Raw genomic sequence first — 13,238 nt, 5'->3', positions numbered from 1 at the left:
TAGCTCAAACAGAACCTACTCCCGTCAGGACACCCACTGCTTTGAGCAGAAATTAATGACTACTCCTTCACAAATATTTTTAGCTCGATCATCGAGTCACACCAGGATACTGGATGCTGGAAACTGACGAGCAAGAAATGAGACAGCTACCCAATACTTATTTTAATAGCATCAAGTACCCTTAATAGCAAAGCCATACACTGCATCGTGGCAAGAGAAGCTGTCATGCAATGCAAGCACATTGAAACAGCCTCTCTCTCTTGGTCAACCACCATAAAACAAAGCTGCCCATTCAATCCATGCAAAACAAAACCCTCAACACTCATCAGGAAGGTCCAAAATAGAAGTTATCAGCCTTGCTGCTGCTCTGGAGACCAACCCCACACTTGTATACACCGCAAGAACCTTAGGAAAAGGTGCTCCTAAAATACGTGTTGCCCTGAGCACTGCTCCCTCCATGCTGCTGCTGCAGATACTGATGGCACTTTCTTCAGAAACACACCGGGATGGTGATTAAGTAGTTGGAGCTGTCAGCAGCTCCTCCTTAAGCCTACCAAGGACTGTGCCAAACTTGCCCAAGACATGGATTGCCCATCCAGGACTCCAGAAGGGGCACAGGAACCATGGACTACCACCAGAGGTGGTGACAACCCAAGGGAAACATCTATAAAATTTGTGACCCAACCACTTTTATTTTAGCAGTTCTCTCTTCCCAGGCACTTGGAGCCACTTCTCCTGTGACCCGGGACCCAATTTCCTTAATATTTCAAGCACAACAATTTTACATGTCCTCCACGGAAGCAATAACTGGCAATTAGTATATTTTCTCAAGCCTTGAGAAAGCCTGCTATCCCTCTGGTATTTCTTGCTCAACAGCACGCTAAAATGCTCAAGCATAAACTATAGGCCAGAAAAGCAGGACTCCTACAGCTCTGGAAAAGAAAAGAGCAGAAGACAAGCCACTTACATGTTAGCAGCTTCCAGCTATTTCTTATCAGCAGCAGATCCTGCATTTGGGCTTAGAATTTGCACTTTAAGTGACCAAGTCCTGAGGTTACTTTCAGTCAAGTGTTGAGAACTCAAAGCAGCTTGGGCAGTAGTATTAGACAAGACAAATTATTAACAGACATTTCCGTTCCTGAGCACAGAATAGCTGATTTTAGCTTCCATGCCTTATTATCAAGCGATATTTAGTCTTTTTGATGTATTTTTAAACTTGGGGAGTAGAGGAAAGTTTTTTCTGCTAGAAGTATTTACACATTTTCTTCCCCACAATAGTTCAGCCTGATGAAACACCTTTCAGGATCTGAGCTTAGAGGCCTAAAAGAAGTCAAGGAAGTTTCTGGGATTCTCTAAAATGCCCTTAGGGCTTCAATGCAGAGATTTAAATACCCACATTACAGCCTGCGATGAAGCCTGCAATATTTGATTTGCCAGCTTCAGCGATCCTAGAAGTTTACACATCGGCAGTCCCTCCAACCAGCAGGTAGGACGAGAGCTGAAACAACTCCGAGCACCGTGAGTCATGCCTGGCAGCCCCAAAGACTGAAAGTGGTATTAAATATCAGCTCATTTCCTCCCTGCTAACTTTGTACTTGCATAGATGGAGGTCTGCACTACTCCAGCCTCCACGAGGCTTGGTGCGTTTCCGCCTTATCCTTATCGAGTTACGGTCTCAAACGCAAGCGTAAACTAAACATTTCCCAATCCTCCTCCTAGGCTGCATGTTTCCAGGGAATTCACTCCTGCTGAACCTCGTGAAGGCAGATCTGATTAGCTGGAATAAACAGGAAACCAAATCACAGCAGTGTCTATTGGGTGTTTCTGCTTTCGGCTAGAGAGCAGCTAAGCAGCCTGAATCTCTATGGTGTACACTTGGATCCCTTTGCAGGCAGCTGCAGAAAGAAAATGATGAATTAACATGTCAAGGAATTGTCTGGGACAAAAAACAGTGAAACAATCAGAATTACATAGAAACTGTTTGGAGTACAAGCAGCACATGGCTCTTTAGGTTTAAATGAAGACAGAGGAATTCAGGAAGAGAGGCATTAATAAGCCCTGGTTAGGCCAGTAAAATCCTCCTTCCCATCCCCACAGAGCACAGGATCCTTTTGTCTGCTTCTAGATGATTAAGAATAAGTGTATGAAAAATAAGTTTACCACACAGAATTCTTGCTTACCTTCCTTGATGTGTGTAGTAACACGCAGCCAGCACTTTCATTTTCAGCTGGAAAACAAGAAGAAAAGTTACGTAGACAGCGTTACTATAACAGGTCATTACGATTACAGGTATATGACAGGCAACAGGAGGCTCAGAACAAGGTGAAGTATCACTCTTGGCAGAGAACCCTCTCTAGAGAAAAGCAGAGATTCAATTTTTACAACATTTCCCATTTAGGAAACATAAACCAAGTACAGAAGCATCCTTTATCGTTATCTGATCAGCCTGGGTTTGCCTTGCAGCTTTTTGTTTTTCAGATTCCCCATGTATTTTTATCCTTCACTCCCCCCGCTTCCATAAAATCTAATTCCAAATACTTTAGGTAATCATTTAATCCCATGCATCGTTGTTTGATAGATTGAGGCTAAGATTGCATGAGTCACGCTCGCTTGGAAACCATTCTCGTCCTCGTTAAAAAGTCAACAATAACACCCAGGCACTTCCAAGGGAGCGGGCTGTGACAGATCACACACAGTGACTTGAAGATGAGCACATTAATGTCCTGTCAACTCACCACTCTGCCTCCATAAATCTAAGCATAAAGCAACAGAGCTCTTGAGAAAGAAAACTGCTGTTTAGAGGCTATTAAGTGTCACTAGGCGGTTGAGTTACAGGGACAGGGGTACCCCAGAAGTTCCCGGTGCAGACTTCCAAGCAACATTATTTTCTTAGAGTGTCTACGAAGCAGGCTTTTTTTTTTTTTGGTATAAGCTGAAAAGCCATAAATAAAACCCAGCTGTTTCTGCCACAGCCCCCTCTTCACTGCTTGCATCCAAGGTAGTTTCTCTGCAACACCACTCATACTGCATTTGCTGTTTGTTCATTCTTCTCCCCCCTCTTGGTGGGGAAAAAGAAGCCCCCCAAGATTGTGCTGCTACCAACATTACACAGGAAACGCATGAACAGTTTTCATTCGAATGAGTGTAGTGACAGCATGGAAAAACCCCACTGAAAACCAAAAACCTTTCCAGAGGCCAAGCTGTGGAAAAGTACAGAGATGCACCGTGGAGTTGCAGATATTCAGAGGAGATTGTTTCCTCCACTTATCTGGATTTTTAAGTCCCAACCAACAAGAACTGCTCCGATCCCATTTCACAGGCTGACCCCGGCATGAAAGCAGCTACAAGCTCAGCCCTGCTGCCCTCCAAAAAGAGAGGACTGAGAGCACAATTAAGTTGCGTACAGAGTGAAAACACCAGAACTCCACAAAGTGACTGATCTATTACACACAAAGCTGCTTTATCCTAAACCAGAAATTCAAGTCATGTTCCCACTTAAAAGGTTAAAATACTGGGACTCAAACTGGGAACAGAGTTGACTGCAGTAGAGGAAAAAGAGGGAGAGGATTGCCTTTATCTCTAAACAAAATAAGACTGCTCAGAGGCTTTGGTTACATCACCCAACTTCTTCCAAAGTTCACTTGGATGCTGTGCATGTGATTAAAAGCATCACTTAAGACAAGTCTGCTGGCGCAACAGCCCCAATTATTACTGCTTTTGACACATCGTTTGGAAAGCACAAGCTGTTTTTATCTTGAAAATGCTATTTATTATTAAAAAGCAAGCACCCAACTAAACCAGAAACATCAAGCATCTTCCCCGGGCTTTTACATCTGTAGTTCTCCAATGCTCACTTACTCAATTTACAGCCTAATTACACATGCAAAAGTATGCTGGAAGATTTGGAGGCCATAAATATTCATTGAGAGAAAACATGTTTTGGTTTTTGCAGCTTTCGCATGAAATAGCTCCAGATAGACAAAAGCACCCACAGCCCCGGACAATAGCGGACACGCGTTGAGGCCGATATCTGCAGCCTGTCCTTCACGCCACCCTTTGGGAGGCACAAAGACAGCAGAAATTTGTGTTGTCCTTTTATCACGCAGCATCTCTCAGCTCCTCGTACCCCTTTTAAGCGCGTATCAATCCTCTGTTGACAGCTCTCTGGTTCTCATCTCAGGTGAGCACCGAGCGTGCTTTATCAAAGCGAGCAAAAACATCTCATTACGTCCCTTGGACAGGAGTTTTAAAAGAAGAGAAGTCTGAAGACTTCTCAGATGTACCATTCCGGGTACAGAGGTGATGTTTTGGAAGGCTCAGAGCCTCATTCATCATTTCAGCCAAGCGATGCGCTGCTTAGACTCAGCCCAGGGAAAGGAGGCTGATGGATGTCACCAGTTCTGGGCTGTCACTTTTAGGGCTGTTAGAGCGCCGTAGCATCACAAAAGGAGAGAAGCAAGTTAACTGGGACATGAAAAATGGAAATATACACCTCAAGTGTGTTTTTACCTACTGCAGGGGAACCTGCTAAGCAAACCCAGGATAAAACCCTGCAGGAGGCTGCCTATGGAACCGCTATTAAAGGCTGTCTGGGATGAAGCTAAAACCTACAGACGTGCCTGCCACTTCTCCTCTTCCTCCTGGTGCTGTCATTGCTCTCCTCCAATTTTGTAGGAGCTGGAAAGATGTAATACCTTTGGATCCTTGCAATCTCATGGAGCAGCCCTTCACTGGAGGCAAAGGATATAGAAAGCCACAGGTTCAGCCTCTCACAGCAAGGAGGATCCTACCCATCAATTATGCCTTACTACCAGGAATAATCGCCAGATTTCACACCTGAGAGTCAGGATGAAGTACACCTAACTAGAAAGAGGTCAGGGTCACATAACATTCCCATTTTTCTGTGGTTCTGCTTTGCTGGACAGACAAAGGCTGCAGAAGTTTATTTTAAGCACGTAGGCTAGTTATGGACATTTTGCTGTCTTTGTCCCTACACACAGTTAAAGGAGAGCTGCTAGGGCTGGCCAGCTTTATCTGTTAGGCTGCGCTCCAGCTCCTGCCCAAGGGACAACCAAAAAGTCAGCAGCGCATCTCTGACATCCCCTGGAAGCCACACCAAGGAACGCACGCATCCCAAATTTCTAGGGCACGCACGCGAGCTCACAGCATTACCAAATATGCTGCAGGCAGCTCGCTGGGAGTTAACATCTATGTTAGCAACGGTGATGAATTGCCAACAGCAGACTTGCTCTCGTGGCCTCGTGTCAGCACACTCCGAGCCCTGGAGGGACACCATGGCATGCCTCCATTTTTTCTTTCCCATCACTTTGGGAAGAACAGGACCCAACCAGCTTCTAGATGTGAACAAGGCAACTTCATACTTGGAGGCAAAAAACGCATTTGCTTTACCTAAAAGGGATTCCATCCTAGCTTCCCTTTATTGCTAGCAATGCAGAGAAATTAAGCTTCCTACTTGCCTCCCTACCCTCCCCTTCTCCCTCTTTGCATAGAAATTATCATCAAAAAACAGCCCTGAAAACACAAAACCAAACCCATGGAAGTCACACCATAAAATTCAAGGCTTTTCACCTTCTACCTTAGCTCCCCTTTCACTTAAGATTGCTTTTTCACCACCCCTTCCTTGCACAGGGCCCCAGTGCTGCCCTTAACACCTGAGAAGTCCAAAAGCCTTTGGTCCAAAGCACCTCAGGATATTGACAGCATTAGGAGTGCAAAATTGGAGAGCAGGAAGTTTTTGGCTGTGCAGGTGTCAGCGCACATTGCTTTAGATCTACACGTACTCCCCAGCGTGCCTGCATGGTAAATAGACTAATAAATCAGAGCAGAATCCTACATTAGCATTTCCATGGTTTTCCTCAACAAACAAGGATCTGACATAAGTGGAAGTATTTATTCTCAAACAGCTATTTCGTCTAGGCAGGGGTGATTTCTCCAGGGCCCTGAGCAAATCTAAGCCTCAATCACTTGGCACTGAAGAACGTCGCAAGCAGCAAAAACTGCTTTGGTTTTTGAATTTCTTGCCTCAGAAAATTAAAGCCCATCAGCACACAGGACAAGAGCAGCTCACAAAGAAGCTACAGAGGTACTACCAGCTTTTTTCTGGCACCGAGGTATTGCACAAGCAGGATCTCAAGGTGGGGGGCTTTGCTTTGCTGTCCTGCCATGGCTGTGCTGAGTCTGGACCCAACAGGCTTGGGTAATTTTGGTTGGATATAATTCTTAGCTAAGTAATTATGCCCCTACTATCCCACATCCCCACAACAGGACAGTGGGCTGAGGTGCAGGAGAAAGCCTAAAACCAGCTGGGTTCATCCTTAAACTGACACCTGGGTTAAAAGCAGGGGGGCGAGGCAATAGCTGCTGGTGTTTGGAGCAGGCTGGAAAGGGGCTGATGGGGCACAGAGGAAAATCTCACCTGAATAATGCTCAGCAGAGGTGTTGTAAACTGGACAGGTGAAGGTTTATTGCCTCATACTGCTTTCCTATGATTGCTGAGGGATTAGAGAGACAGACAGACCGACCAGGGCTTTTGCACAGAGCCAAGGACAGGACAAGAGCTGAGCAGCATCACTTATCACACCCCTTAACTCAGACACAAAAGTGAATTTCCAAAAAAAAAAAAGCTGCAATGGGTTTTGATATTAAATTAGAAGCAGGGGAAGGGACAGGGGGAAAGGTGTTTTCTTTTCTCGTGCCAACTGAAGGGCCAGGGCATCCAAAAATCCCAGGGGAGCTGCCCTGAGGCAAGCACAAGGTGAAGCACCCAGAAGGACAAATGCTGCCTTCATGCACTACAACCCCCCCGCCTCCGTAAACACCACTTTGAAACCACCCCAGTCAGGAAATTCGGAGGGAGGCCGGCCGGCCCCCCCCAGCACAATCGGTGCATCCACTTTCCATTAGGGTATAGGAAGCTTCGGGAGTCCAACATCCCAGGCTGACATCAAACTGCTAAAACAGGAGTTATCAGATGGAACGCGTGGGTCAGCATTGTGCCGTGAGACATAAAAAGGACCTCGGTATTAATGTGAGGAAATGTGACTATTGTGTGCAGAATGATACCCATTCAGGCCCAGACCACTTGTCTCTGGACACTACTCTCCCTGGAATATCCTTGGCGCCAGCATCTAGCTTTTCTCCTCGTCCCCTTAAAAAAAAAAAATAAAAGCCCTCTCGGCAGGAGAAGCTGAAGCACCGTGTTTTGCTGCGGCGGTGGCGGGCGTGCACGTGCGTGCTGCTGGAGCAGATTACAGGAAACTGTTGATTCTCCATATCTAGGAAGGATCAATTGTCCGGAGGGGTGGAACAGGCTTTAATTTCTCGTGAAGCGTAAACCGTGTTCCGCTGCTTCCCCCCCTTGCCTCTCCGACAAAGCCCCGGCCTGGCCGTGGATTGGCTTCGCGCTGCCAGCGGGATTTTGTCTTCTCTCCACCCCAAAAATCTTGCTCCAGGCACCCCCCCCTGCAGCTGAAGCCACCAGGATGAGCATCGGCTGCAAGTAGCAACGCATACAGCAAAAAGTTCAGCAATGACAGCTCTGCAAATCCCTGGGAAACCACACCCTGAAAAAAACACGCAAGCCACTACTGAAATCTGGGGAAGGAAGAGAAGGCGAACTCCAAGCTGCTTGAAAAACCCTAAGCTGCAAGAATCAGGTCTGAAGCATGAAAATATTCAGCTGGCTGGCTTCAGGGAGCTGCCAAGCAGATCAGGGTGTACCACAGCTGCCTGCAAAGCAGCCTCCCTGTGCCTGTTGCAAACCCGCTGCCAACTTCCAGGCTGCACCTAAACCAAATTTCTGTATTGGTTTGCAGGGATTTATTCCCAAGGGTGCTGCGGATGAAGCTACCCCCTAGTCTGATGTTTCTGCAGCAGGCTGAAGCAGCTGCAGAAAAAAAAAATGAAATTCACATCCAGATAGCACTAATACAGAAGGCTTAACACACCTCTGGGTAGGTGAGAATAGGAAAGGAGTTTTAAAGCCAGGCGAGGGAGACTGCAAGACACTATCTTGCTAGCCTGGTGGTTATAAAATATTCAGGGCTTGTAGCACAGGTCTGGAGAGGAAAGAGGTTCTCCCAGCTTACATGGTAATTTGCTGATGCCCCCATCCTCTGGTACAAATCCCCAGGGACTACAGCACCAAACTTGATTGATTTTTTCCACCTGCAGCACAAGAAATACCCCTCTGCTCCTGCAGCAGGGATTCCCTCTGGCCTGGGAAAGGGATGTCAGGGGAGAGGTACTTCGTCCAGGGCATGACTGCAGCACCAACTCCTGAAAGAGCACATGCAACAGGGTACAGACCTAACATTTTACTTGTATGTGTTTATTGCTACCTCAGCACACACCTTAATCTGTTTAAAAACCATCTTGACCTTCCCCAAAAAATGCAGATTCCAAATCCAAGACCAACCAGCATCAGATGAGACCCACCTTCATATGGTGGAGCTACCAGCACTTGCTGAAAGCAGACGTCTTATCAAACCCTAAGCTGGAAGGCTCAGAGGCAGAAGAGAATAAAAAAAAAAAAGCATTTCATCAGCTTCCACAAGGAAGCAATAAAACACCCGGGAGAAAGGACCCAAGTGTCAAGACAGAGAAACATTTCAGAGCCTGTGAATCTGCACCAATCTGGGCTCAATATTCAATGCAACAGCAGCCAGTATTAATAGAAATGAGACAGGCCATACCTTACCCCCTAAATTTCTTCAGGCTTTCCTGGTTTACACACATCTGTGCACGCAGCCCAGCGTTTTATGACAATGGTTAATTGTCAGAGTTTTATGGGCCGTGCTTGGTTTTGTTGGCTCAATGTTTAATCCCACGCAGAGCTTTTTAAAAACAGTATTACAGTGAAGTGCATCCAATTACGCTTGCAGCAAGCTGTACATCCATCATGCGGAGATTAACAGCTCGACAGGATGATGGCAGAGCTGTCACCGGGTCTGTGATTTGACTTACGTTGCCTGCCAGCACCCAGCCCCTGGGGTACCAACTCATCCCCTCCCCAAGGGAGATTTTTGGATTTTGTTAGCCCTCTGCTAAGGTAGGCAGGAACCTTGCAGCAGCTTGCCAGAAAAGGTGCCAACAAGTGAGAATCATGACACCACATGTAGCCAAGAAACTAAACTGATGACCAGAAGAACCATCCACAGGCTCACAGATACTACAGAGCTGCATTTTTTCCCCAGTTTTTTCCTGCAGGAGACTGAACAAGTGTATTTTAAGCAGTGAGTGCATCAAATGCTAGGGACCAAGTCAATACAGACAATGCTGGAGGACTTTCTTCAGAAGATGGGCCCATGGTTGGGGTCCCTCAATGGGTTTCATGACAACCTCATTTCTGGAAAGAGCTTAGACTGTGAAGAAAACATCTCTCCTCCCCCAAGTTCAGGCTACTTCCATCAGCAGAAGAGCTTACAGGGCTCATCTTGGCTACTTTCAACCACCTGAGAAGTCAGTTATGCTTCTTCTACAGCCAGGGAGCAAAGCAATGTGTACAATAAACTCTGGAAAACACTTCAAAGCCACCTCTGAGAAAGAGTTGACAGCCTAGATAATGAACACCTGGGGTCTGATGAATCCTACTGCTGATATTCAGAGGACCTGGATTTTTGCTGCTTGTCCCACTTTTTTTTTCCTTGACAGCATCAACATCTCACTTCACACCTGGAATTGAAATTTTCAAGAAGGATAGTTCTGCCTGAAGCCGTTTTTAAAACCTCCATCCTTGTGTTTGGGAAGAGGACTCCAGCACATCAGAAGTCCATTTTTTCTGAAGCATTCCAAACATTTCAGCTGAAGAAAAGGGATACAACTAATACCACAGTCACAAACATCACTGCTCGAGGCAGATAAGGAAGTCCTTTTTGTCCTTTTTCAAATGGAAGGGAAAATACAAAAAAGCCCAGGAGGACACAGAGGGAAAGTCAAGCTTCCTCAGATACAGAAGAATCCACCGCGCTCACATTCCTCATCCCTGAACAATGCACCCCACGGCATTAAGCCCAGACTTGTCATAGCTGAGTACAGTCCCCCTTAGGTCTTTCAATTGAGATGGCATTTGTAAAATTGCAGGCTTGAAAATTGCTAGATATTACTCTTAAAGTCACCACTCAGATTCAGAAAGCAGGCTTCTATATAGCCAAGCAGAGGGCCGTGCTATGGCTATTCTGCATCACCTCTTCCAGTAACTGCACGCTATAGATCAATCAGGACTTGCTTGTAATCCAAAAATAACTTCGAGCAAACTTAAAGGACTCTCTGAAAATGTGATGCCAAGTGTAATCCAGAGCCCTTGCATTTAACCTCCAGAACAGTCAGTACCGCTTCCTCCAGCTGCCAGGATGAAAGCCAAGTCACTCGTGTTCAAGAGGCCACCTTTTCCTAAGCACATAGCACAAAAGCCAGGTTAGCTAGCCCTTCTCCTTCACATTTAGCACGCGCATTGCAGAGTGCATTCAAATTGTGTACTAGGGCAAAAGTAACCCATAGAAAAAGCTAAAAAAAATTTAGTTATAGCAAGCATTTTTGATATTTTCACAGTTTAGTGCTAACTAGGCTGGTTGGAAGGCCGCTCTATGTTGCTCTCCATGTCAGGCAGAATTTATAACGGATGTCAGCTTGGCAGGGGTATAAAGAACATAGTTTTGGGCAGGCATGTCCCCCTGCAACACAGCTGCACAACCACCTTTTTATTCTCAGTCTTCTCCCCCTGAGGAGTAGCACAGCACCGGTGCCAGCAGAATCAGGCTGACCTGAAATCCCTGCACTCAGATCTGGTGCTCTCTGTGCCACTTGCTTTTTGAGCAGCTCTCCTCTCCCCCTCCCAAAACACTTGGCCTATAGAAACCAACTGACCACTTAAAGCAGACACCATAGCTCAATGAGGGTAGAAGTCCCGTGGGTTCAGTTTTCACTGCTTACTCTGCACCAATGCCAACACCGCTGTCCCACATGCCCTCCTCCCCTTCATGAAGCTGCCTTATAGCACGCATGAGTATTGCTAAAGGCTTAGGGGAGATTGTTTATAGAGTTACCTGCTCCAGGGCCAAGTGCCAGAGCTTAGCACACAACAGCATTCCCCTCTGTTTTGGTCAGATTGAGAATTTAAATACAACACTGGATGCCCATGCACAATTGATGCTTTGCTGCACTTCCCCCATCAATCAGAGGGCCAATTTTTCAGCAAGCATACTTCTGGTTAGGACCAAAAAACAACCAGGTTTCACCCACACCGTGATGTCCTGTGGCTTGCTGCTCCTCTAGGAGTCAAGAACAGGGACTAGCTTACCTCAGCAAGCTTATCAAACAAAAAAACACCCAGGGCTGTAGTCCTGCATGCATGTGCTTACCCTGCTCAACAAAAAGGGGACAGGAACAGCGATTGCATTTGTTGGTACAAAGCTACACTTGCACCAGATGAATCACTGATTTTACTCTGCAGGAACGTGACCTCTATCAGAGGATTAACAGGCTGTTTTTCCCCCTTTATTTCCAGTCTCAGTGCAACTGGTGTGGAGATTAATTCCAGACAGCACAGTTAAAATCAAGAGGCACATATGCAACACCAAAAGTCCCTCCACACACTTTTTTTTTTTTTTTTACCACCAGCAACTGCTGGAGAACAGCAACTGACCTGCACAAACCATAGCCCTGACTCACCTCCAGCATTGAATCAATGTAGATCAAAAGTTGCTCTAAAACCCCCACATCTTAGGAAATCCCAGAGGCATGTGAAAGCTACTTGGAGACAGTACATGCACCGAAGAAAACCCATCTGATTTCTCAGAAGAAAGACTTGTCATTAGGAGATCTCTCTTCCAGTGATCAGTCTGTAGCACCAAAAGCAATGGCAGGTCCTCAGGCCACAAATGCAGAACTGAGTCCTACTGGGCCTGACCTAGGCTCTTAAACACTTTTTTTTTTTTTAAGGAAAAAACAACAACTTAATTTTGCAAGGGCACAAAGTCACCCAGCACACTTGACAGCATTGTGCTGTATGACCCAGGTGACTGCATCAGATAGGTAAGCATTCACCATGGGGTGCTGCTTTTTTTGTTGGGCGAAAAAAAGGGATAAAGGAATCGGGACACTTCATACAGATGGCTGAAAAACAGCTCCCAGCATCTAACTTTCATTAGAGTTTCCAAAAATCACTCCAAAAACCTTAAAACTGAAAATCAACATGCTCATAGTGCAGCCTGGAAGGAGGGGAAAGCAGGGTCAGCCATTTCACCCCTGCTGTCATCCTCCCAAGCTCTGGTGGCAGGGTGACACTCACCAGTGGCATTAGGCGGCACCTCCAGGTTGACGTTGACGAAGAACCTGATGCTGTCCCCCGAAACGATGGAGGAGTTCACAGCGTCGAAGAGCTCCTCTCCCCCTGCCTCCTCCTTGGCCTCGCAGCCATCGTCCGTGTCGCACTTGAGGTACCCTGCCGACAAGAAGGACATGAAGTTAGCCACGCTGCGTGCTGTGACAGAGCCATGGGGGGATGCATACGCACTGATCATCACCACTAAGGGCCAGAGCCAGGCAGCTGTAGAGGCACCAGGGCCTCACGAGCGCCTTCTCCGAGCCTTCAACCGGCAACTGCCACGGGGAAGCAAGAATCGGCTTCCACAAGGCTCTGTTGGTGATGCTGAGGCCTGTGTCCAAAATGGCCGCTCCACGATCCAGCTTGGCATGTTAACATGGGCCTGCTTTGGGTGTGGGGTCAGGGCGAGTGGCGGCCCTGGCACCAGCAGTGTCACCAGGGGCTGAATGCCACCAACCAAACCTCCTCAGCACACCCTGAACCTGGAGCAAACGGTTTCAGATCAATTCTGTATGACCCCACCAGTGGGGTCGGCACACATCGAGTCTCCAGGTGCACCAGCAAGCAGTTATTTTTTATTGTTTGTGCAAATTCAGGCCCTGCATGCAGTAAATCAGCTCCAAATCCATTAGGCACCACCTCACTGGGATCAAAAAAACAGTATGAAAACAGACTGGGGTTCAAAATGTTTGTAGTTTTCAGTGACCCTGAAGCAAGCACAGTGCCACAGCCCTCCCCGGCCAAACCCTGTGTGTTCACCCACTGGCAGGGTGGTTGCTGTGCTTGCATTTTAGCAATTTAAAACAGAGAGGGGAAAAAAAATGGTTTCCAAGGAGACACCCAATGCAGATGGACAGACAGACTTGTCGCTCCCCACAGAGCCAAGCAGTAGGTC

General features: G+C 46.8%; 1 protein-coding gene across 1 annotated transcript in view; it reads right to left on the bottom strand.

The window, feature by feature from the left end:
• The window catches only part of SLC4A11 (solute carrier family 4 member 11), an 88,324-nt gene that overhangs the window by 51,716 nt on the left and 23,370 nt on the right, over nucleotides 1-13,238 (bottom strand). The window contains exons 3-4 of the mRNA XM_068679540.1: nucleotides 12,308-12,460; nucleotides 2,181-2,227 (exon numbers count right to left, since the gene is read on the bottom strand). Coding sequence (XP_068535641.1) covers nucleotides 2,181-2,227; nucleotides 12,308-12,460 — 200 coding nt within the window. The remainder of the gene's footprint in view (nucleotides 1-2,180; nucleotides 2,228-12,307; nucleotides 12,461-13,238) is intronic.

Source organism: Anas acuta, chromosome 4 (assembly GCF_963932015.1).
Source record: "Anas acuta chromosome 4, bAnaAcu1.1, whole genome shotgun sequence".
In the NCBI taxonomy this organism is placed as follows: Eukaryota; Metazoa; Chordata; class Aves; order Anseriformes; family Anatidae; genus Anas; species Anas acuta.
The sequence above is the reverse complement of the archived record's forward strand: the minus strand, read 5'-3'. Positions and strand labels throughout refer to the sequence as shown.